Source organism: Phoxinus phoxinus (genome assembly GCF_949152265.1).
Source record: "Phoxinus phoxinus genome assembly, chromosome: 4".
NCBI lineage: Eukaryota > Metazoa > Chordata > Actinopteri > Cypriniformes > Leuciscidae > Phoxinus > Phoxinus phoxinus.
In genome coordinates, this window is record NC_136879.1 from 35,059,819 (window position 1) to 35,085,475 (window position 25,657).

Consider the following 25,657-nt stretch of genomic DNA (forward strand, 5'->3'; position numbering starts at 1 on the left):
TATAGCAAATATTGTTAGCACTCTGTGTTTATGTCTTGGGTTATGAAAGGCAGATATTAGGATACATATGAGAAACTTTCTTTACAAACAAGAAAATAATTTATTGCAAGAAAAACAGCAAATATTTACAAAAATGTACAGTTCCCTTAATCTTTGACATGAAAAAATTGAATGCATTTTCAATTACAATACACTGCAGAAAATGTACAGTGACGCGCACTGCTCTCTTACGTTATGGGTTTTAATGCAAAATGTCAACGAGGTGATACAGTTTATGGCGGACCCGCTATTCATAATAAAAACAACATCATAATCATCAATTCTTTGGCTTGTTTTTGGTTTTGTACAAATCCACCGACTAAAACATGGACAAAATACAATACACAAAAGTCCAAAAATACTGTACAAAATGTTTTCGCCCAATAGCTAACAGAGAATAAACATGCACACAACATCTGAATAAAAAATAAAATAAAATAAAAAATAGGACCAAACAAACCAGAATTACAATTCCTCTGAATGGAGATTTTTCCCAGATCCAAGACTTGGTCTTTTTTCCCCCACCCAAGGGCTTGGCAACAGTCTCATAAAAGTCTGAAAAGTGGCAGCAGACTGTGATCAATCGTTGGTATCGGTCATTTTCACTGTTCATTATAAAGGGTGGGAAAAGGCACTGGACTGTTACAGACTTGTGACCAAAAACCAACTGGGTTGATTTGCAGCATTAAAAAACACTTTCTCATATTGAGAAATAGATTTGACGCACCTTAAGTCAGCTAAATAAATATGTGAAAAATTATATAAAGGGTACATTTAATATTGAATTATCCTGTGAAGCTGTGTAACTGTCAGTTGTTGTTTTTCTGCTACCTTGCTTTAAAAAATGTTTTATTTTGTATCGGTACAACCCTAGAATTCAACATACAAAACGCACCACAAAGGGGATTATGGGTAACAATGCGATGTGTATGAGTTTCTCTCAAGACCCTGTTAAAAAGCATGTTAGCAACATGCCACAAAAAATAAATAGGTAAAAATGAACCAATCAGACAGAGGAATAACCGACTGTTCAAATAGTGCAGCATACATCCCTACGCACATATTATAATCAGTAATGCCGAACTTCACTTTTTATAATAACGCAGTTGAACTGATGAATAGAATTCGTCACATGTTGTAATGCTGCTCAAAGGTGCTTTAGACCTACAGTAACACGTCAAGAGAGGAGCATCTTGGACGTCAATAGCAGCTTTGTGTTGGGATGTTTTGGTTGTCGTAGGTCACGTACGGGGATCTGAAGTGCTTTCTCAAGGGTCACTGCTCTCCGCTGCGCTGCTCAGGAAAGCCTCTTTCTCAGGTGTGTCTGGTTTGACGGGGTCTTCTGTGTCGTTACTGGCCAACGCTGCCTCTGTGCTGTGCCAGATCCCATAGCCAAAGTAAATAACAAAACCTAGAGAGAAACAAAGTCATTAAAGCACAGCAGAAGACTTGTTTTCCCGTCTATGGTTAACGTTTATTGGGATTGTTTTTAACAACTGTACCCATTTATTGTCTTTGATCATATTTTTATTATTCAAGCCTGTGCAGTTTTGCAATATGCAACCAATTTGAATCAGTCGACCACTAATAGACTTACCTATGGCCATCCAGATGGCGAAACGCATCCAGGTGCCTCTGCCCAGCTGCATCATCAGGTACACGTTAACAAACATGCTGAGGACAGGGAGGAACGGCAGCAGAGGAACCTGGGTACACACATACACACACCTGTCTTTACAAACCACCATAAGAAGAGAGTATAAAAGACTATGTGTGAACATGCAGGTGTGTATTTACCTTAAAAGACAGCTTAGTTTTGCTCTCAGGCTGCCTCCATATTAACATGGTGATGATGATGCAAACTACAGCCAGAGCGGCAAGAACCGTAAGAGCCCAGGTCTGAAATCCACCCTGAACCGCCACGACACAGAACACACACACCAGGACACCTGCAGCAAGGGGAAGGGTATCAGTGGGAAGTCAATTCGCTGTCCGTCTAATTCTTTTAAAATCATCAGAACTCAAGACTCCTGAAGTAAATGTGTCAGCCAGGTATGCATCTGACCTAATACACTCGTGCAGATGTTGACAGTGAAGCCAGAGAGACGGGAGGGCTCCTCGTTTTTGGGTTGCAGAAGGTTGCTGAGGGTCCAGAGATCTTGAGATCCAGGTATGAAACCAGCACTGCTCTCGTTGATGGAATCAGCCTCAGTTTCCTCCTGACAACTGGCTCTCTGGTAATGGACATTCACACTGGGCTGCTCTGGTTGGTACCTGTGAGTGAGTGAGTGTGAGAGGAGAGAGAGAGAGAGAGAGTGAGTGAGTGAGAGAGAGAGAGAGAGAGAGAGAGTGAGTGAGTGAGTGAGTGTGAGAGAGAGATTAACTGAATATATATATATATATAAATATTTTATGTCAGCTAGTTGTAATAAACTAAACTGAAAATTAAACTATATAGACAAAATATTTAATTACTTAAAGTTTAAAATGACAATAAAAACAGACAAATAAAATCCAATTCAAAATCTTGATGCTAATAATGATACTATACATTATGATAATGAGTAAATTTATATCAGGGCTGTAACTTTAACATTAAAGGTGAACTCCGGGCATTTTTAAGTTAATCTTCCGTTTGTGTGAAGAGTGATGATCGGAGTTGCTCACAAATGAAGAAGAAATGGTTCGTAACATATACTATGGAGAATATAGAAGATTTTGAACACATGGAAGAGGCTTTTGAGTTTGATGGTCATTCAAACCCGAGTATACAGACGAAGAACTAGTCTCACACTCTTCAGTCAACAATACCTTTTCCCGGCTACAACGGGAGTTCCCACGGGACTTCAGCGCAAGAGTACAGTTAGCCGTCTAAAACACTATTTAGGTGAATTTAAACAATGGCTAAGTTGCTAAACGCATCTTGTTGTCATGTAAGGACCCTGTTCATGTTGGACAGACATTTTAATTTCATTTTGTGTCTGTTAAGAGGCACAAAAACACTCTTTATGAATATGCCCCCATAACTGCCGTTTTAGCTGAGTGGGAGCTCTGGGTATTAGCGGTAGCAGCTCCGTGTTGCAAGCACCAATCCGGTTTGGTTTTTTTTCTATAGACAGTACTCACAAAGGTATAACGATCAAGATTAACTTAAAAATTGCCCGGAGTTCTCCTTTAACTTAGTGCGATTAAGAAAATAACGTAAAGCAATTATCGGATCCATAAAAATGGAGTGAAAAAAACAACAGTGTGTGCAATGACCGACTGCAGACACTTCCAGCTCATTCAGTCAAACTTCCTTCATAAACGTTTATCCACCTTTTTCCTAACAAGCGGTTTAGATTGTGGGAGGCACTTCCAGTTTGGGGAAGTTCCACTCAAAAAGACTAAATCAAATTATTTTAAATCATAAGGTTGTGCTACAAATAATCCTTATCCATCAGTTTGACTGAATGAGCTGTAAAATGTTCTCACGTTAACATAACGCTTGGTATTTTAATGTGACATGTTATAACAAGAATATCTATGGAAAGAGATCTTTTCAGCCGTTGCACTTTTCCTTTTTATTCCGCTGTACCGGTATGAAAAAAGCCAACAAATACGGCACATGTGTGGCCTGCTCTTCCGATTGAATTTCCCGAATGCACTAAGAATCTCTTGTTTTCTCCCTAAATCCATTCCTCGCCTCTCTTTTCAGGTTTGTTTTCACATGGATGCTTTAAAAAAAACTATATTTATTGTCTGTCAAAGACGGAAATCGCTTTGAAATATTATGTTTCAGTTAATGGACATTTTTGATTTAGGCAACATGTTACATAATACAGGCATATATACTGTATATATATATATATATATATAAATAATCGGTGGGTCATGGCTGCTCTATTCATTTGTTAATGATTTGTTTACACTTTAATTTCCTTTTAATGTTCGATGGTTAAAGGGTGAGTGGAATAATGCCCTCTCATTGTACCCAGTTTATGAAAATGCTTACAGCGTTCATAGAGCAAACCTTTCGCTGATTATTTACAGTTTAACGGTAGTCACTCCCATAATTCAAGACGTACCTCAAGACTAAGACACAGGCCGCAACTAGTGTGTAAGCCAGAAGAGTGCCAATGGACATGAGATCAACCAGATCCTTCAGATCAAACAGGAAAGCCATCACCGCTGTGAAGGGAAGAGGAGCGTTTATTGCAGGACAGTGATTCAGCAGTTGTATTAATTGTAATAATTATAAGAAGTGTATGCACAATAATACTATTTTGTTAATATTTGCAGCAGTATGAATATTAATACACTACAGTTCAAACGTTTGGGGTCGGCAAAAAGTCTCTTCTGCTCAACAAGGCTGCATTTTATTTGATAAAAAATACAGCAAAAACAGCGATATTGTGAAATATTAAAATGTAGAAGTTTAACATATATATATATATATATATATATATATCTCCATCTTCTTACTGAGCCCAAACTTTTGAATGTTTTTTTGTATTTTGTATATTGAATTGTAAATATATTCTTGCGGCATATAAAATGTAATAACCAACAAGTCAATAAAAAAGACAACCTCTTAAAATAATGTTGTGATATTTAAAGAGACTTCAACAAACTGAAAAAGAACAACACTATTTACTCTATTATATATACATTTACACTGAAAAAGAACAACACTATTTACTCTATTATATATATACATTTACACTGAAAAAGAACAACACTATTTACTCTATTATATATACATTTACACTGAAAAAGAACAACACTATTTACTCTATTATATATACATTTACACTATTTATATCTTGTGCGCATATCCTCTCTTCAGGATTACCACATATCCTGTTAATAGTTGGTCCCTTACTTAAAAAAAGCACATATTGCACTAGTAATAGATAATGATTAGTCTTAATGATTGTATTTGTGTTGCATGTTTAACATGCAATTAAAAGGTCTTAGGTGCCTCCTAGTCCTAAGCGCCTGAAACTGCGGATTAAAAGTAGACAAACCAAGCTTCTCAAACAACGTATGATTTCCTGTTGTGGTTGGCTCATGTGCAACGCACTTGCACATGAGCTCTTGTTCACTTGTGAAAAACATTCACTTAAAGGGATAGTCCATCCAAATGTGAAAAAAAGAAGAAAAAGTTTTGGTTTCCAAAATTCCACTGTATTTTTTCTATTACAAACATGCTTCAAAATATCTTATTTTTTGTTTAACAGAAGAAAGTAAGTCAAAAGGGTTTGGAACAACATGAGAGTGAGTAAATGATGACAATTTTCATCTTTGGGTAGACTATCTTTTTAAGGGCATTGATCATATATTAAAATTTTTAAAAGGACAACATTTTTATTGTACATTTAAGATACATTTCAGCACAAAAAAAAGTTATGAGGTTCCAAAATAATATGAAAAATACACTGAAGTACATGTGAGGTATACTTTCTGAGGGTTTGATCATAAATCAAAGGAAAAAAGTGAGAAATCCTTCTGAAAACTGTGTTAATCCTTTTCTCCTCTACTCTTACCGGACAGAAGCCCAGCCACCACGGTGGCGACGACGGGCGACTTCCTCTCACTGACCCGAGACAGGAAAGTGAAGATCACACCGTCACTTGCCATGGCAAAGATAATGCGTGGCAGTGGGAACATGGACCCCAGCAGACTACACAAGCAGGGGAGGGAGGATCAGTGGACACCTGATCTAAACCTGAACGTCAAAGATGAGCCCGGTTCAGACAATCACAGATGCCTCAAGCCTCAATATACTCCTTATAATTCAGCTCCTCAAATTAAAACTTCACTTAATGTATAAAGTTTATACTTCCGCTAACTGCTTAATGTCAATGCTGCAAGTCTCTGAACACGAAGGCCTGAATAAAGCCTATTTTTAGCACAAAGAGGTTATCAGTTCTCTGGCATGGCTGGAGTTTAGTGGACGAGACGGACATATTTAGTCATGGTGCAGTTTGAGAGGATGTCGGCCGCATCAATGTGAGATCTGTGAAGGGAGTCTGTTAGTGGTTTGAATGAGCGTCCTCACCTGCCACTATGCCTGAAGTTATAGTGGCGATTATGGGCGTTTTGGATTTTTCATTGATGTTGGCCAAGAACTTGAAGAGCAGCCCATCTTCAGCCATGGCCCATATTACACGGGGCATTGGGAACATGGAGCCCAACAGACTAGTTCAGGGGAGAGAAACAGATTCAAGCCGTGCAATGCAGTTAGCTTGTGCATTTAACATCTACTGAAGCTAATTAGCTTTAAAAAGAAAAAAAAAGAAAGAAAAAAACACTGGGTTTGCATTTAAAGGGTCATAAAACCCCAACCACATTTTTTGAGATCCTACACACTACAAGTCTGGGGTTGCAAAAGATTTCCCATTTTAAATAAATACTGTTTTTTTTTAAACTTTCTATTCAAAGAATTCATGAAAAGAAATATTAAGCATCAGGTTTCAAAATTGATAAGAAGAAATGTTTCTTGAGCAGCAAATCAGCATACTAAAATGATTTCTGAAGGATCATGTGACACTGAAGACTGCAGTAATGACGCTGAAGATTCAGCTTTGCCATCACAGGACTAAATTATTTCAATAGAAAAGTTACTTTAAATTGTAATACTATCTCACAATATTACTGTTTTACTGTATATGAAATAATGCATCCTTGATGAGCACAATACTTCTGAACACAAAATCTTAACAACCCCAAACGTTTGAATAATTGTGCATGCGCATGTTTTCACATGATGTAAGACAATGGGTCGCATTCATTAACTGTGCGTGTGCACAAATTTGTGAGTGAAATCGGCGTACAAACGTTTTCATGAACAAATAATGTTTCATCAATAACTATTTTTCTTGGGACACTTTGTAGGAGGGGTTTCATGACACTTTAAAGCATTTGAAACACTATATGTAAATTATATTCAAATTACTTCAGGACACTGCAGCTGAATTAACTTAGAATAAATTAAGTAAATAATAAATTAAGCCGAGGAGTAAATAAATTAAGTTCTAGAGATCGACCGATATATCGCTTTTGCCGACTCATTGGCACCGCTAAACGGTTTCTGGAACGATGGTTAATCGACAGTAATCCACAACGATTTTTATTTTCTGGTTGCGTCTGTTGCAGAAGCAGCTTAGAAGCGTCCGCTGTCATTACACAGTATAAAAGAGTGGCCTCTAGAGGCAAACAAAACTATAACTGACACCTTGTGATGCTTTCCGGTAGTAGTACCTCAAGCAATTAGAAAAATGTGACAAAAATTCAAGCTAATCTGAAACAAATGTTTAAATGTTATGTCTATTTGCATTAGTTTATGCATCCGTTAGCCTAAAGCTAGTTATGTGAGAACGGCGGTTCTATGGGGGTGCTAGATGGTGCGAAGCACACGCAAGAGCACCCTCAGTTGATACTTTAATAATACCTTATTTGCTAAACATATGATATAGCAATGGATGGAACGAAAAGATGATGCGTCAAAATAGATTTGGCTGACTAATAGCCTAGATTAATAGAAACATATTTGAATTTCCAATTGTTTTAATTTAGCATCCGTTTTAAAAACTATCGGTTAATTAATCAGTTATCGTAGGTACTGACCAACTTCGTTATCGGCATTTGTAAAATCTAATATCGGTCGACCTCTATTAAGATCCACACAGCTTTAAGCCTGACAGTTGATGTATTAAAGAGGTCATGGAGAGCAAAAACAAACTTACTCCTCAACTCAAAAATACGAAGACCCCTTTAAATGATTTAAATAATTATCATAATTTTTGTGCATGTGTATTTGTGCCAATGGAGTTTTGCAAAGGTTTCCAGCCTTTATTTTCACAACCCTGTTTGGTGCCAATAGTGACACAGAAATGACAAACTGCTGTTTTAAAACAAATAATGCTATGCAAATACACACAAATACTGACAGCATGGGGTCTTGTGTTAGATAATGTTTGTTTAGCTCCTACCTGGTGGATAAAGCACAAAGTGAACCAACAGCTACTGCGTACGTCGCCCCTTCCCAGCCCACATATTTGAAAGCCACGGGCAGAGGGCTGTTCTTATCCAGCATGTAGTACGGCATCATCAACGTGAGGGCGGCAGATACGCCGAAGTAAGCGACAAAACAGATGAGAAGTGATGCTACAATGCCAATGGGTATCGCCCTCTGAGGATTCTTCACCTCCTCGCCTGAAATGCAGAGAAGCAGAAATGGGGGTTTATTTCGACAGGCAGCAGCAAACTCTAAATAGTTTTTAATCATGCAAAATTAAAAACGTACCTGTTGTAGCAATACAATCAAAGCCAACAAAAGCGTAGAAACAGGTCGCAGCACCAGACAGGACTCCAGAGAAACCGAACGGCATGAAACCACCAACACCCAGACTCTCTGGCGGCTCGGATGTACTGAAAATACAAAACAGGACTAGGCTATAGCATCTCCCTCAAACAAAGACGACAATAAGGTTTAAACATTTATTTAAATTACTGTAAAACCATTTTTTTTTAATAATATGCAAAAATGTATATGCAGACTCGATCTTCTGGTTAAACAACAGACTTCTCTCTAGTGACGCATCCCAACTTTTCCAATCATTAAAAACCGATCCCTGCAAGCTCACGTTCATCTGCCTCCATTTTTGTGGAGTGCAATGCCCATACGGTGTTATTTTACTACTATTGATATACTATTACAGCATTTTGAATGAGCTTTTTATATATATATATATATAAATGAAAATCAGATTTGTGCAGTACTTCAACTTAAAGGAGTGCTTCACCACTGGCAAAAAGGGCTTTTTAATAAAACTTGGCTACCTATACAGCAGAATTTGTTTCAAATCGGTGCTAACTAACTAGAGATTTTTTTTTTCTATAAAAAAAAACAAACAAAAAACGCAGTTGTCTTTCCTTTTGCCAAATAGGCTCTATGCACGAGCGCTGCTGGCGTATTTCCGGTATAATCTCAGCCAGGGTCTTTACTTCTCCATTGCGCGTTCTAAGTGTATTAGCGGCAAAACTTTAATAAAATTAATTTTCTCAGAAACGGAGACAACGATTTTAGAAACCGATTCGCTAGTCGGATTTTGCAAGATAAGAGAGAATACTCCCCCTCAAAATTGTCGATGTAACTAGAAATATATAATTTAAAGCCCTTCTCTTTCTTACTCTTAGATGTGACCGCTAACTGCCTCGCAATATTGTTAACATTATTCACGTTAACCGCTGGAAGTTCTTGTAAACAGCGAGTGTAATTTGCCATTTTCTCCACCTAATGCAAAAATGGCTTCCGACGCAGCGCCGGATGTAACTGGACGGGCTGAGACAAAACGCGGAAGCGATCGTACATAGAGCCGTACATAGGTTCAACACCCATAATGCACTCCAAACTATAATACCGTTTTTTTATTTTGATTTTCTGAAACAAAAACCAGATTTCAGGAAAAAAAAAACAGTTTGTATATCTGTATCAAAAGAATATAAAAACAATTCATTACTTTGAGGAGGATGTGTGGTTGAGGATCTCTTCAGGATCCAGGTTCCAGTTTTTGAGGGTTCCTTTGATGAGGCCCGACACCACCACAAACATTAGGACCAGAACATTGATGCAGGTGAACACCTTATTGACCATAGCGGACTCCTTCACCCCAAACGCCAACAAACCTGCAGAACAGCCATAAGTCATTTATTTGTTTGAACAAACTGATATAAACTGGTATATTTGTGAAATGTGACTCAATGGCTTGCCTGTTAGCGTGAGGATGATGAGCACTGCAAACAAGTCCGGATACTCTGCCAGCACTCCCGGGGCGTTCATATTCATGTGTAGCTTGCAGAAGTTCTCGATATGTTTCCCAATGAGCTCATCAAAGGTGGCACTCCATGCTCGAGCAACACTGGATGTTCCTGAGAGAGGGAACATTATATTTGCGGTCAGGTGATATGGGTTATAACGGTTATAGGGCTGCACGATAAATCGAAATAAAATCGATATTGTGTTATGACTTAGTGTGATTGTCAAATCACTCAAGCTGCGAGTTAGTTAAATAAATATATGCGCTACTGGTTTTCAAAGTGAAGCGTGGCATTTACACGCCTGATATCGTGAGCTGCATGAGTGTAGATCAAAACTTCACTCTGAAAATGCCAGCGCATATTTTTATTTACAAAGCAAAAGAAAAGCTTGATAGGTTACGGTTTGAAAATGAATAAATTAAGATGTACTAGTATTGTAATTATACAGTAAAATATATTTTTTATAAATCAATATTTTAGTCATACTGAATTCAAATGAAAACTCAAATAGATCTTTTTGAGACACTACATAAAACAATTGGTGCAGGATGTGATTTGAAACCATTTTCACTCAGATTGCAAGTACATTTCATAAAAAATTACAAAGAAACAACAAGCAACACTTTGAGTTAAACATTATATTTATAAACAATTTCTGAAGTAAAAAGTGTTTTTAAGACTGACATTGTCTTGTAAAACATACTCCAATAATCTTTATTTACAACTTAATAATATTAGTTTTATTACAGTGAAGTTTTTCTTAAATCATTTAGTTCTAAAATGATTTAAAAAGTAATTTCCAGCTTTTTTTTTGTTATGAACTCCCTGAAAAAAAAAAAAAAAACACCCCACTCCTTCTAGAAGGATTCATTCTTAAAAATATAGATATTAAAAGACATCTGGTGAAAATTCCTGTATTTGTTTATATTGCAGAAAAGCAAAATCAGTACCATATAGTTAAAACTGAATGATTTCAAGTAGCAGTAATGGACCCTGTGCTATGTGAAGCCTTCTCACCTATGATATAAGACAGGATGAGGTTCCAGCCGGTGATGAAGGCCCACAGCTCGCCCACCGTCACATAACTGTACAGATACGCCGAGCCCGTCCTGGGTACACGTGCTCCGAACTCAGCGTAACACAGTCCTGCCATGACGGAGGCCAATGCTGCAATCAGAAAGGACAGGACGATCGCCGGACCGGCGTTTTGCCGCGCCACGGCCCCAGCCAGCACATAGACGCCAGCGCCCAGCGTGCTGCCCACTCCGAGTGCCACCAGGTCAAAGGTGTTGAGGCATCGGGAAAGCCGAGACTCTTCTGTGCTGCAGTCGACCACCTTCACCCGCAGAAGCTGCTTTCCAAATACTTTTAGGTGGGCAAGGACCATGTTGATTTCTCTAAGCACTCAGACACACACAAGCTCACACACGCACACAAACACACACACACAGAGACAAGCTCTTCACTGCTGTGCACTGCCAATGATCTGGAAAAACAAAAGACAGAGTGAGAGCGATTATTATTCTGATTTACAGTCAGTCAATTAACATTTGTGTCAAGTCAAGGTTATTAACATACCACATTTTCAAATGTTCAAGTTTGCACAATTGTTCTGATAGTTACAAATTAGTTTTATTTTAAAGATATATATATATATATATATATATATATATATATATATATATATATTATTTTAGTATCTAGAATTTAGCAGTTATATTTTTTTGTACCATTTATTTTTGTGTTATGGCAAATCAATAACCGTTATTGAATACATATACTAATAAATGCTACAAGTACATTTTGGAATCACAACAGAATACACAGTATTAAAATGAATTTTAACATTGGCTAAAGATTACATTATACTGTGTTATTAAATTATGTTTTTACAGATTCATTTAGGCAAGCATTGATGAAAGCAACGGTAATCTAAAAGTTCAATTAAGCCACCAATATTATCATCACACACGCACACAAACACGCACACACACACACACACACACACACACACACACACACACACACACACACACACACACACACACACACACACACACACACACACACACACACGCCGATTTCAGCACTCAATTTAATCAATTAAAATCATTCGCTAAATCATAGCTTTAACTGTAACAAATCAAAATAATTTCAAAGATTCATTTGTTAGACCTTTATTTTTCAATTTATCGGTCTCCATCAGCGATATACCTCCTCCCCCCAAATTAACTTCATTTCAGTTTACAATCATTTTCCTAAATATTTTTGTTTTATGGCATCAATAACTATAAAAATATTCAAATGAAGTGCGATCAGAGTCTTATAAAATGATGCAATCAGCACGATCCTGACATAAGCTTCCCTGGGAGAGTCACGGATATGTGAGCCTGGTCCCACAACCTGCATGCTTCTCTTACTCATCGTTACTGTAATAGCTGGAAGCCAAACGCAGGCTGGAGTTAAGCCGAGGTATCTCTTGAACTTTACAGTAGGACCTTTTTATAAACACAAGTGTGGCACTGACGTCAGTGATCATATTCAAGCGAGTCACATGTAATAAATAAATATACTGTACACCAATAAACACATGAACGTGAGCTTATTCCCTTTTCCAGTTTCTTCAGCTCAAGTAACAGGACACCCTATTTCATCAGCTCCTAACAGAGATACCTTTTTGATATTTTGGTCATTACAAAACATGTCTACGTCAAGTAATACTGGCAAAAACATTTTTTTTTATAAAACAATTAATACATATTTTGTAGGAGGAAAACTAAGAATAATTTTTACAAGAGATTATTTTTTTGCAACACAATACGACTTTTATTTATCTTAAAGGCCTGAAAACACAATTCATAATTTTTTTTCTTTAGATTTAAAAGGTCCAATATGTCACTGACATGTTCTTGACTGGTTGCGTTAGATTCATCCATTGATTCATGGCTAAAAACACAAACACTAATTCCCAATATTCCCTTCATGTTTGATTACAGAAAGAAAAGACATCAAATGATAATTTAGTCTGAAATAACCATCTTGAATTTGAGTCTCCCTGAAGGCCACGGTTGAAACACTAAAGCATTTAAAATAAATTAGTGCCATTGAATCATTTAGTGAGCAAAACCAATAATGGAGTCATGGGAAACTCAAATAAGATAAACAGCAAGACAACAAATCCACCGAGACCGTTAATCAGAGCGCTCTGAAGTTTCAAAGCCTTTTCTTACCAACTCAAAATATCAGAGGAAGAAAATCCCCAGAATACGAATAAAGTCCTGTGATTCTCGTCTGAGCTCTGGCTTGAGTTCAGCACCTCCTCCAGGTATCAAACACAACGAGGATTTGTAAAGGAAAACCTTTGATGGAGCCTTTGTCCTCTCTCAACTCATAATAAATACAAGCAAGGGGAGGCGTTCAAACCCCGTGTCCGCCTGTAGCACGAGTCGCATGCCTTTGTGGAAACTAACTCATTCAAAGCTCTGGCCACAAATAGCCCACCGTGAGGTCACGTGAAGACCAGCAGCTGCGGCGGTCCTGCATTCACTCCATCAGATCTCTTGACTCTGGTTTCTGACCGTCACTGCCGCCCGTCATAAAACACCTCTGACACTTAGAGCTACATAACATCAAATCTGCTAGCTGTTTCAACCTTAAAATCACGTAGGTGACCCATTTTGGTTTTAAAACTGCGAATTATGCCGAAAGGCGAGGAGTTTTCATGCCTGACCTTTAAACGACATTTCATATTTATGTTTTGAAATAAAGTAAAAAAAAAAGAAGAACTCATGTCACTTCATTTCCCGTATGACTGTGGTGTAAAAAAAAAAGAAGGGTGTTTTGAAAATGTTCATGCTGCTTTCTCCCATACACTGATAGTTAATAATGGTCACGCCTGTCAAGCTACAAAACGTACGGATTAGGCTTGCTGTGATAGTCGGTGTTATATGGTGTTCAGCCGCATTTCAAATAATTTAGTTCAGTTAGAGAACAGACACTACAATTAAAGTGTCAAGAAACCCCACAGTTCTAGCCTGGACATTCACATCTCCAGAGTTGAAAAAGTCTCAAGAAATGGGCGTTTAAAGCTGTGGGAAAGCGGGAGAATAGAAGGTGGGAAAATAGGAGAAAACGTACTCGGTTACTAACGTAACCTCGGTTCTCTCTAGGAGAGGGAACGAGTACTGCGTCGATTAGCGACGCTACGGGAAAGATATTTCTTTGTCGAGATTGAAGCCCAAAAATTAATCCTTAATTTTGTAATATGTAAAACGCTTTTCTGTAGCATACAACCCTAGGCGGAGCAATACAGCTCGCCCATTGGCTGCTCCGCCAGAAAAGCACAGCCTATGCGAGGCCAGTGACGCTGACCAATGAGGGCGCTTCGCGCCCTTCTGCGTCATCTCCCGCCGAAACAGGCGTGGCCTAGGTCTATAAATACCAAGCATAGCTGCTTCCACTCCGATTTTTGTCACAGAAGCGACACATCGTGGGCATGCACGGCATGAGACGCAGTACTCGTTCCCTCTCCTAGAGAGAACCGAGGTTACGTTAGTAACCGAGTACGTTCTCTTACGTAGAGTTCTCTCCTACTGCGTCGATTAGCGACGCTACGGGAACCCCTGTAAGACGCCGTGCGTGTTCTTGGACCGACACAGACACCCAAGGGCGCGCGCACGCGCCCTGGCATGCCAGAGCCTACACCAAGAGTATACAGGGAGAGCGGCTAGGATAGCATCATCCCTTTATAATAGGGCCCCTAAGGCCATAATAACATATATATGTAAATAATAGATATATATGGGGGGGTAAATAGCATGCTCATGGGACACATTGTCGGTGAGTGATGCTTAAACATTAGTGACCTGGGCCGCAGTGCGGGGCAGGAACACTATACCTGGTCTTAGACCGAGAGCAGTTTAGCCTGCAACGCAGGAACCTCTAGGTTATAGAACCTAATAAATGTAGACGGGGAGGCCCAGCCTGCCGCCATACAAATATCATGCAAAGAGATTCCGCTATACCAAGCCCACGACGAGGCCATGCCTCTCGTAGAATGTGCTCTGATGCCCAGGGGGCATTCCAAACCTCTAGATGCGTAGGCTAGCGCAATGGCATCCACTACCCATCGAGATAGGCTCTGTTTCGTCGCAGCACGCCCTTTAGAGCGCCCACTGAACGAAACGAAGAGCTGCTCCGTCTGTCGAAAAACAGCGGAGCGGGACACGTAAGCTCTTAATGCCCTGACCGGGCAAAGGAAGCTATTTCCGTCCTCAGAGGCCGGCAGAGCCGACAGGGAGATGACCTGAGCCCTGAACGGTGTGTTGAGGGACTTAGGTACATACCCGTGCTTCGGTTTCAACACGACTATAGAGTCGTTGGGCCCGAACTCCATACAAGAGGCTCTTACTGAGAGCGCTTGCAGATCCCCCACACGCTTCACTGAAGCGAGAGCCAAAAGAAACATGGTCTTGAGAGACAGATGTTTCATGTCAACTGAGTGAATAGGCTCGAAAGGGGCCCCTTTCATAGCGTTCAACACTGTAGAAAGGTCCCAAACGGGGACTGAGGGAGGCCTTGGAGGATTTAACCTTCTGGCTCCTCTAAGGAAACGTACCACCAGGTCGTTTCTGCCCAGTGCATGGCCAAGCGTCGGATTGACGAACGCTGATATGGCTGCCACATAGACTTTGAGCGTGGATGGGGTCCTACCCTTATCCAACAGCTCCTGCAGGAAGGAGAGAACCTCCGTTTCACCGCACTGAAGAGGTGATAGACCTTGGTCTGAACACCAGTCAGAGAACACCGACCATTTGGAAGCGTAGAGCCGTCTAGTAGACGGGGCCCTAGCCTGCTCGATCGTGTCTAACACTCCTCTTGGGAGTTTAGCGGGTACCCGTTTATGGCCCACACATGAAGGGACCATAGCTCTGGGTGAGGATGCAAAATCGAGCCCCTGGCCTGCGAGAGGAGATCCCTCCTCACCGTTATCGGCCACGGAGCAGTACTCTTGAGCTGCAACAAGACTGGGAACCAGGGTTGATTCGTCCAGTATGGTGCTACAAGAAGCACTGAGCATCCGCTTTTCCTGATTCGCTCGAGCACTTGGGGCAGGAGCGAGACAGGGGGAAAAGCATAGAGCGGACGGCGGGGCCAGACTCTGGCGAGCGCGTTCGTGCTCTTTGAAAAGAATTCCGGGCAGTGAGCGTTTTCCTGGTTTGCAAACAGGTCTATCTCCGCTCTGCCGAACGTTTTCCACAGCAGACGCACTGTCTGTGTGTGTAGGGACCATTCTCCTGTCGGAACATTGTTCCGTGAGAGTCTGTCTGGTCCTACATTCAGGCGACCAGGCACATGGATCGCTCTCAGCGAGCGCAGGTTGTGCTGGGCCCATACCAGTATGCGTTCCGTCAGCCTGTAAAGGTTTCGGGATCTCACGCCACCCTGGCGGTTTATATAGGCTACTACCGACGTGTTGTCCGAACGGACTAGGACGTGGTGTCCTTTTATCCGAGGACAGAAGCGCCTCAGCGCTAAGTCCACTGCCATCATTTCTAGGCAGTTTATGTGCGGTAGTTCGACTCGTTTTGCCCATTGGCCAAAAAACGGTCTGCCTTCGAGCAGTGCTCCCCAGCCTGAGGTGGACGCGTCCGTGGACACCACCTTCAGGCTCGAAGAAGTCCCCAGGCTTACACCTGACCGGTACCAGTCTGACGCTCTCCATGGTGTCAGGGCTGAAACGCATTCCTGATTGACCTTGAGGCGATAACGACCGTGGACCCATGCTCGGCGCGGTACACGCGCTTTTAGCCAGAACTGCAGTGGGCGCATGCGCAGCAGGCCCAACTGTAGAGCTGTCAATGCTGCGGCCATGAGGCCTAGCATTTTCTGAAATCTCTTGAGCGGCACTAAGTGGCCGCTGCGGAAGGATTTCGCCATCCGCAGGGAATTTCGCCTGCGTTGTGATGACAGTCGAGCTGTCATAGACAGCGAGTTCAGCTCCAGTCCTAAAAAGGAGATCCTTTGACTGGGAAACAGTGAACTTTTCTCCCAATTGACTCTCAGACCCAAGCACTCGAGGTGATCGAGAATTAGGGTCTTGTGGCGGATGAGTTCTGAAGGTGATTGAGCTAGAATCAGCCAATCGTCCAAATAATTCAGAATTCGAATGCCGCGGAGTCTCAGGGGTGCCAGCGCCGCGTCCATGCACACTGTAAATGTACGAGGTGCTAGAGACAGGCCGAATGGCAGGACTGTGTACTGATATGCCTGGCCCTCGAAGGCGAATCTCAAAAATCGCCTGTGACGTGACGCAATTTGTATGTGAAAATACGCGTCTTTCAGATCTATTGCCATAAACCAGTCTCCTCGGCGAACCTGCGCGAGGATGGCTCTGGTCGTGAGCATTCTGAACTTTCGCTTTGTCAGCGCTTTGTTCAGATGCCTGAGATCTAAAATGGGTCTGAGACCCCCGTCTTTTTTCGGTACCAGAAAATATCTGCTGTACAGACCCCCTTCGCTCTGAGCTTGAGATAAAGGCTCTATGGCCCCTTTGCTCAATAGCTTCGCTATTTCGGCTCGAAGTAGATGTGCTACTTCTGTTTTTACCGTTGTTTCGACTTTCTCCGTGAAACGGGGAGGGCGTCGATGAAACTGTAGCGAATAGCCTCTTTTTATAGTCTCTAGCACCCATTCTGAGACCCCGGGAAGTCTTTCCCATGCATCTGCACGTGTGACTAGGGGTTGAATGTAATCTGGGCCCTGGTCGCGAAATGGCGGCGACACGAGAGCAACCGTGTGCTGTGACATGGACGCCGTGGCGTGTGAGGCGGGGGGCATGTTTAACACAGTATGCATCCCGCGCGCGCTCAGCTCTCTGTGTCGAGAGAGAGCGCGCGGGACGAGTCCCGTAGGGCTCGTGATGTTTGTGAATAAACGTGGGCGCTTGGTGGCGGGCACATTTATAACACCGGGAACACTGTTTTTGTGTACTGACTGACCGTTCGTTAGTTTCGTTTTTACAGAAAACCGCGGAACGTGCAGTGTGTAGTGGTTGTGGGCACTTGGCAGTGGGTCACGCTCACTACATGTAAAACACAATCGGCATGAGCCGATTTTATGTGTGCAGCCCCTGTGTTGTTCAGGGCTGTGCTTGCACGGGTTGAAAAACCGGGCTCTGGTCGCGAAATGGCGGCGACACGAGAGCAGTCGTGTGCTGTAACATGGGCGCCATTGCAGCGTGATGCGGGGGCGCGCTTAATCGAGCGGGCAGCCCGCGCGCGCTCTCAGCTCTCTCAGCTGAAAGAGGGAGCGCGCGGTGCGAGCCCCGTACGGCTCGGCATGTTTGAGAATAAATGTGGGTGCGTGAACGCAGGTACATTTATAGCACTGGGAAGTACTGTCTATTAGAACTGACTGACCGTGCATAGGTTTCGTTTCATAGAAACCGTGTGACATGTAGCTTGTAGTGATTGTGGGCGCTTGAAAACGGGCACGCTCACTACATATAATGCACAATCGAAATGAGTCGATTTATGTGTGCAAGCCCTGTATTGTGCGGGGCTGTGCTTGTGTGTACAGATGGGCACTGGGTCGTGGGCATACAGTTACACACATTACATCATCGGCCATGGCCGGGACACCGTGTAGCACAGAGAGTACTGTCTATCAGAACCGACTGACCGTACATTCGTTTCGTTTTTACAGAAACCACGGGACATGCAGTGTGTAGTGATTGTGGGCACTGAAAAGCGGGCACGTTCACTAGCTTACATGTGAAGCACAACCGACACGAGTCGATTTTATGTGTGCAAGCCCTGTATTGTGTAGGGCTGTGCTTGTGTGTACGAATGGGCACTAGGTCGTGGGCTTTACGGATACACACATTACACCATCGGCCGTGGCCGGGACACCAGTAAATACATTTTCAGATTTACCTGGGGCGTCGTGAAAACGGCGTCTGTGTGCAGGCAAACGGGCATTGATGCCGATTTGGTGACTGCAAAATACACTGGCACGGTCGCGAATGTTGGGACTGTGCGAGCGAGACATTTTAGTGAAATCCGGCCGCGGCGGGATTTTAACACTGTAGCTTTCCTCGAAGCAGAAATGCGCATCCTGGCTGAAAACGGGGCTTTCCGGGACTCCGCGATTTCTTCGTGAATTCAGGAAGAAAAAGGCGCGGGTCGTGAGGACGGTAACGTACGTTCCTCTGCAGAAAAGCAGCCATCCAGCCGGTAAGCGCATCGATGCTGGTCTTTCTCCGTCGACGCTCACGAGCGGCGGGGGAGGGGAGATCCTCGGAGCTCGCCCATCCCTCGCTACCCGAAGCGAGGAGAGAACAGCAGTCGTCCTTCACAGACACGGCTTCGTCTACCTCATCCATGACGGACGCGGCGGCACACAGCGGCCCTTGTCCGTCGGTCAGAGAGTCCAGCGAAGCGGGCGGAGGAGCTAGCGGCAGCAGCGGCGAGCACCTCGTGGTGAAGGGAGGTTCCGGGCTCCGCTGAGCACGGCGCTTTTCACGGCGCGGCACTACAGCGGGCGGAAAAGGGTGCAGCTTCAGTAAAATGAACGCCAGGCGAGTCCACAGAGTCACCGTAGGCATCAAATTACAGCGATGGCAGCCGCCATCGACGAGAGCTGAAGCTGCGTGATACTCACAGGCAGGAAACACAGCACGTGGTCCCCGTCGCTGAGCGGGGCTCTACACGAGCCACAGGAGGTGCGAGACATCTTGAAAAAGACGCTCGGCTCTTTTAGTGTGGAAAAACTGTGTGACGCGACGGCGAACACACACACAAAACACACACACATAATGTAAAGGATATTCCACGCCGGAGAAGCGCAGCAGGGAACGGCGGCTGAAGGCGGCGATGACCAGCGGCTTCAGGTAAGGGCTCGTCCTGCTGAGGTGCTGTGTCAGACGGCTGTGGTGGCTCGAATCCGGTCCAACGATGCGTGTAGCTTCGTGAAGTAAAGAAAATCGGAGTGGAAGCAGCTATGCTTGGTATTTATAGACCTAGGCCACGCCTGTTTCGGCGGGAGATGACGCAGAAGGGCGCGAAGCGCCCTCATTGGTCAGCGTCACTGGCCTCGCATAGGCTGTGCTTTTCTGGCGGAGCAGCCAATGGGCGAGCTGTATTGCTCCGCCTAGGGTTGTATGCTACAGAAAAGCGTTTTACATATTACAAAATTAAGGATTAATTTTTGGGCTTCAATCTCGACAAAGAAATATCTTTCCCGTAGCGTCGCTAATCGACGCAGTAGGAGAGAACTCTACGTAAGAGAACAACCAATAAAACACAGAGCCGCAACACACTCATACAGAAACATGAATATTAAGGTAAAAAAGTTACCCGAAAAAATAATGCATTTTTTAACATATATTCGAATATATTATTCATTACATTTATGAGCATTAAAGTCTCTGAACAAACAACATGTGTCAGTCAGTTTAACACAGAGAGAATAAAGGCATAGTTACTTTTTTGTCCATTGTTCTTTGAATTTTCAGAGTATATCATTGTCTTCTGTGTATCAGAAAGAATAATTCCTCATGTCATCGCATTCATCATTTGCATGTGTTAGGAGTCAAGCTCTGACAGCATCGTGGGGAAAATGAAACAATACTTTTATGCTACTGTGGTGAGGAAACACACACTTACAGAAGCAAAAATGCAGAGACGCGCTCCGCAGAAGTAGCAGTGCTTCGCCTTCTGAGATATTAGAAGTTAGAAGATGTCTGTGTCTCATGTGACCTTGTTATTTGTACACGCTGTGACTATACAAATCACAACATGTAAATAGGAAAATAATGGCGTTATTTTGTCTCTTATTGGGAGCTGTATGCTAGCTGCCATTTACCTGCAGTCTTTGTGCTAAGCTAGGCTAGCGGTGGGTGCGTCAGACAGAGTTACGGCACGCACGGAGATGTGAAGGGTATGTATGGACTTATCTAACTCTGGGGGATACGGTGAATAAGCTAAAGTCCCAAAAAGTCGGCGTGTTCCTTTAAGCATGACTGGGTGTTAACCACATTTTCTACTGATTGAGAGGAAATACTGCAGTTGATTGACTTAGAATGGCCAATGTTACTGTCATGAGTGAATATTGTAGAAAAAAAATCCACACTTGCATTAATACTATGGGTGGGCGGATCGATCCTGAAGTATCAATACTTTCGATACTCACAAAAAATTTCGATCCAAATGTGTGCATTTTTTTTTTTACCATTAATTTGTATTAATTTAGCACGCAATTCAGTACGTAAAATAAGCTTCTAAGTGGAAAAATAAGCGAATATTAGCGAATAATTGTGTATGATAGAACTATTTATCCTAGTCATCTGGATACAAGACGAAACCAATCAATCACAGAGTGCTCATGTTTATTCAACGATGTCAAAGCCTTTTGGAAAATCTATTTGTGGCGTTCAGTGTTGATATTGTGAACCAATGTATGGGAAAAACTAACAATTCTGATCACGTGACGAGAGTGAACAAGCTGAATGACAAGACTGACGATGGTGAAGATTTGGTTTCAAAGCGAAATGTAAAAGTGCTAGGCAATTTTCAGCTTCTGTGTGAACATGAACAGACAAAAAATTAATTACAATAAATAAATATATACATTTGTTGTTGTTTTGTCTAATTGTATATCCTTTTAAGTCACCTTGGCTCTTCTGAACACATTCTCAATGGATGCCAGTCGACTTTAACATTCATGTACCGGGGCTGTTTATTTGGAGAGCGAGTTATAGAACAAAGCCTGCTTATTTTACAGCCTAACGCTGCTGTGTGGCAACATGATTGCACAAGGTATACTGGAAAAACTGCCATTCATAGCCTTGAAGAGTAACGATGAGCACATCCATATCCACTTTAAACGGCCATAGCAACGCAGGCACGGAAACTCGTGCTTCTGTCAAGCGTTGTAAATCCAGTAAGTGGGCTGGTAGAGGGCCTTGCCCCATTTTCCACCAATCACAGAGCACCAGCAGAAACGGGAGGCATCTGAAGAACACATCAGTCACACGTACAGTTGTGTGTTCACACTCTTCAGTAAGGTCACAATGCCCAGGTCAGTTGACTTTGACTTTCTGTTGAGATGATCTGATTAGATCAGAACCATTCTGAGGAATCTGAGCTAAATCTGAATTTAAGAATAAATATATGTGAATAAAAAAAACTAAATTCAATCTATTCATTTATAAAGTAATCAAGTCTCTTCAGAAAATTTGGACAAAACTGGATTTTTTTTTTAATGAAAATCTTTTGTAACATTATAAAAGTCTTTACTATCTCATTTGCTCAATTTAATAAATCAATACTGAATAATCCCTCAAACAAATGCAGCATTTGGGAGCATAAGAGACTTCTCTCAACAACACATTTAAAAAAAAATCTATTTCAAATTTAATGCACAAACATATGGAGGCAAAGCACCCGACCCAAAACGCGTCTTTCTAAGTGAAGATGTGAATTTAATTACTTGCGAAAGCACGGACAATTTCTGTGCTCCTGAATGTGTCTGTGTATGCAAGAGATGTGGCCGCATCATGTGATATAATAAGGTATAGTGCATTAATATACAACGTGATTAAACTGTTTAATTCCAATTCAATATTTTTATTACACAGTACACACCCTTATGGACATCAAGCCCAATCAAACAAGTCTATTATCAAGGCCTGCCAACACCCCACCTCGATACACCCAGTCCAAGAATAGTGTTTAACTGTCTTGATGCTAACTAACAATAAATTTGTCTCCTGAAATCTGAAGGGCATTAACGATGTAAAACAAACCCACGGAGAAGTGAAACCACAGACATCCTAAAAACAAAAGAGTCATGACAGGTGATTTATTGAAGCAACCCAAAAATATTTCTGGAATTGAACACCTGTCACTCCATATACTCATGCCAAATCTGCAGATCTGATCGTTTTACTGTCCAAACAAAAACTCGGTCATGACATTTTAACTTGACGTGCCCTGAAAAGCAAACAGTCCACCACCCTTCAACTCTAGAGCGACACCTTCTCTGCGAATGCTGACTGATAACTGCGTCAACAGGATGAACATGAACATAACCACAAATTAATCAAATTGACAAGCTTGAAATCAAACCTGACCTGTAATGGTCACACACACACAACATTCTGTATTTCCCCAATGGGCAACGCTCATACGCCGGCTGAAAAAAAGTAGTAATTTAGCCTAAATATCACGGTTTAGAAGCCTCACCCCTAGAGTTTACAACATTGAGAAACGTAACCCGGCCAAGATGATCTTACTCCAAAAACGCCCGTTAACCTTGAAATTGCAAACAATTACATGCATGTTAAATAGCCTGGTAAATAAAACGAAACACTTTCAAACACTACAGCCTAAGCTATTTTCCCCTCACTTCACAACAAATCCTTTAAATGTAACGGTATTCAGAACAGAACAAGAATTAAAAAAAATTATTAGCTATGAATCAATTATATATTAAACTATAAAATATAGCAAACACGTGTTCGTTTCATAAATGAGGCTGGCCCATTGTGTGGATTTCTGTAGATTTTATTTAATTCTTGATCATATAAACTTTCATTTTACAACTCTGCTGAATTCTATACAACTTGTACCTTCCTCAAATACAATATTCAAACACTGTGTGTTGCGTATTTTCTGGGATAGACTAGGGCACAGTCACCTTGACCATTTATTTGCAGTTGTTCATGGCTGCGTTTCAGGAAACAGAAACTTATTTTCCATGAAAAGAATTGTTATTTGTTTAGCTGGCCCAAACTCTAAAAAGCATGTTTACTCAACCAGTTTTATAGTTCATTCAACTAAAATATTGTAGATTTTTAGAATACAGTCAGTTAAACATTTAGAAAACTAAGGCAAAGATCCTGTTCAAATTGTGTTAAAAAAAACTATTTAAACTGATTCATTGCATCATCGCACAAATATACTCACATTGCGTAACATCTTTTATGTATTACTTTCTAAATATTTTGGCAATTTTTACAATCTCTCTTTATGAATTGTTTTAAGCGTCAAAGTGGTAGTTGCGTTAGTTGTCAATATAAGGACAGAAAGCGCTCCGATTTCGTAAAAAAACATCTTAATTTTGTGTTCCTAAGATGAACGAAAGTCTTACAGGTTTTGCACAACATAAGGGTGAGTAATTGATGACAATTTTCATTTTTGGGTGAAATATCCTTTAAGTAAATTTAAAATGTAAAATTAATCATTCCATAAGCTGTTCACAGAGAGCAGCATGGATGATAGCATGAATGTTTCTGAAAGAAAAAAATAACTTATTTCTCTTGACCTTATTTCTGATACAGATATGAGGACCCATACACTATTACTACAGTTAGAAAGGCAACACTTGAATAACTTTAAGCAATAAATCATTATCAAGCGTTAATATAATGCACTCTGCAGATCAGCTGTAGTACATTCAAACATAAATAGGCTTAAAGATGGAAATACTGATCACTGCTTGAATATAGCCTATATTATACAATGACATGCTTATTAGCATGAGAAATGTCATTAAAGGCACTGTTCATGTCACTACATGCGTAGTGGTCAGTAAATCGTTTTGTATTTTGCATGGGAATCTGGCATAATGTTGTTATATTGTGTATTAAATTCATATACATGAACATTAGTATTATGAATAGCCTAGCTGTCTGTGGGGAATTGCTATTGAATGAACTAAAATGTATCTTCATTTTCAATTTACGTATGAAACAAAACGTAAACAACATTTACCACAAACAGCTCGTGTTTTCTCAAGAGAATTGCCTTTTTCTTCTTCAGAAAGATAAATGTTGCAGAAAGACGACGAATTTGCATGTATTAGTAGCAATACAAATCTCCCGCATTTTAAAACGTCATAATAAAGCGCAGTCACTCGCCCCAAACAAGCAAAACATGCGGATTGTCCGGGGCGCACGTGGCCTCTGTGTGTCAGAAGTTCAATTCGTTTAACGAATTGTTCTAGTTTGGGAGAATTTATTTGTGTCTGTCTTCGAATCAAAAGAATTCCAAGTTTTAAATGTCGAGAGAATGTCAAACGTGCCTCTGAATTCTAAAAAGTATTTCTTCAAAGAATGCAGAACCTAAAACCCGGGCGGGAACTCGATTAGCTACAAATCTGCGATGGACACAATTGGAACAACCAGTTTAAAACATTGTAAAAATGGAAATGTGACGCTCTTTTCGCTGTAGAATTCACTTAATATCATAAATCGCCGTTGTCGTCTTGCGTTCATTGGGTTTTGTTTGAGTTTTGGTTAATGCCAGAGTACAATGAATTATAGCGCGCGCTCTATAAAAGGACATGCATGCGCTTTTCACACACGTCAACCCCAACAATTTTTAATTCTGCATTACACAGAAAGTTCCTGCGTTATCTCGTCATCTTGCAAAGTGAAATGTTGCGTCAGCCCTTAAATGGAGAGGACACCATGTGCATCGCACGCAGACATGCAGCAAAAATCGTTCAAAGTATCAAAAAGAAAGCTACACGTAGAAGAGGATAAATGAGCAATCTTACCTAGAAAGGAATTCACTCCGCGACCTCGGAACTGACACCTTCGAGACGGCGAAAAATAAACAAAGCCTGTACTATTTACAATAAAATAGGCTACTACCCCTTTAACCTTGGGTATAAATCGTGAGGTATCATTGGCCGTGTGTCTTTAACATCCTTCCGTGAGCCGAGCCGAGACAACACCCAAACACGAGAAGACGTACCAACTGTGCGTGCATGATTTGCATAGTCACGTTTATTGATATTCAAAGCC

At 41.3% G+C, this 25,657-nt stretch overlaps 1 protein-coding gene across 4 annotated transcripts; it reads right to left on the reverse strand.

The window, feature by feature from the left end:
• Positions 1-76: 76 nt before the first annotated feature.
• Positions 77-25,657, reverse strand: slc7a1b (solute carrier family 7 member 1b). Of its 4 annotated transcripts, none has more exons than XM_079609084.1 (12): positions 25,408-25,657; positions 11,120-11,329; positions 9,796-9,910; positions 9,546-9,711; positions 8,330-8,454; positions 8,016-8,238; positions 6,083-6,222; positions 4,107-4,209; positions 2,105-2,313; positions 1,837-1,988; positions 1,637-1,745; positions 77-1,450 (listed from the first exon to the last, which is right to left on the reverse strand). In XM_079609084.1, the coding sequence occupies exons 2-12, from the start codon at positions 11,228-11,230 to the stop codon at positions 1,308-1,310; spliced, it is 1,596 nt and encodes a 531-aa protein (XP_079465210.1). In that variant the 5' UTR covers positions 11,231-11,329; positions 25,408-25,657; the 3' UTR covers positions 77-1,307. The 4 variants fall into 4 exon arrangements, with proteins under 4 accessions (XP_079465210.1, XP_079465207.1, XP_079465208.1 ...); XM_079609081.1 differs by having other exon boundaries at positions 9,796-9,954; positions 10,861-11,329; positions 25,408-25,620; XM_079609082.1 differs by lacking the exon at positions 25,408-25,657 and adding an exon at positions 24,621-24,837 and having other exon boundaries at positions 9,796-9,954; positions 10,861-11,329.

Bases quoted from the DNA above. Each gene is read 5' to 3' on its own strand.
- slc7a1b (XM_079609081.1), bottom strand. From the start codon at position 11,230: ATGGTCCTTGCCCACCTAAAAGTATTTGGAAAGCAGCTTCTGCGGGTG. The intron at 8,455-9,545 runs GTAATGAATTGT...TTGTATTTTCAG, and splicing joins AACCACACATCCTCCTCAAA to TACATCCGAGCCGCCAGAGA. The intron at 1,989-2,104 runs GTCAGATGCATA...CCCTTGCTGCAG, and splicing joins CATCTGCACGAGTGTATTAG to GTGTCCTGGTGTGTGTGTTC.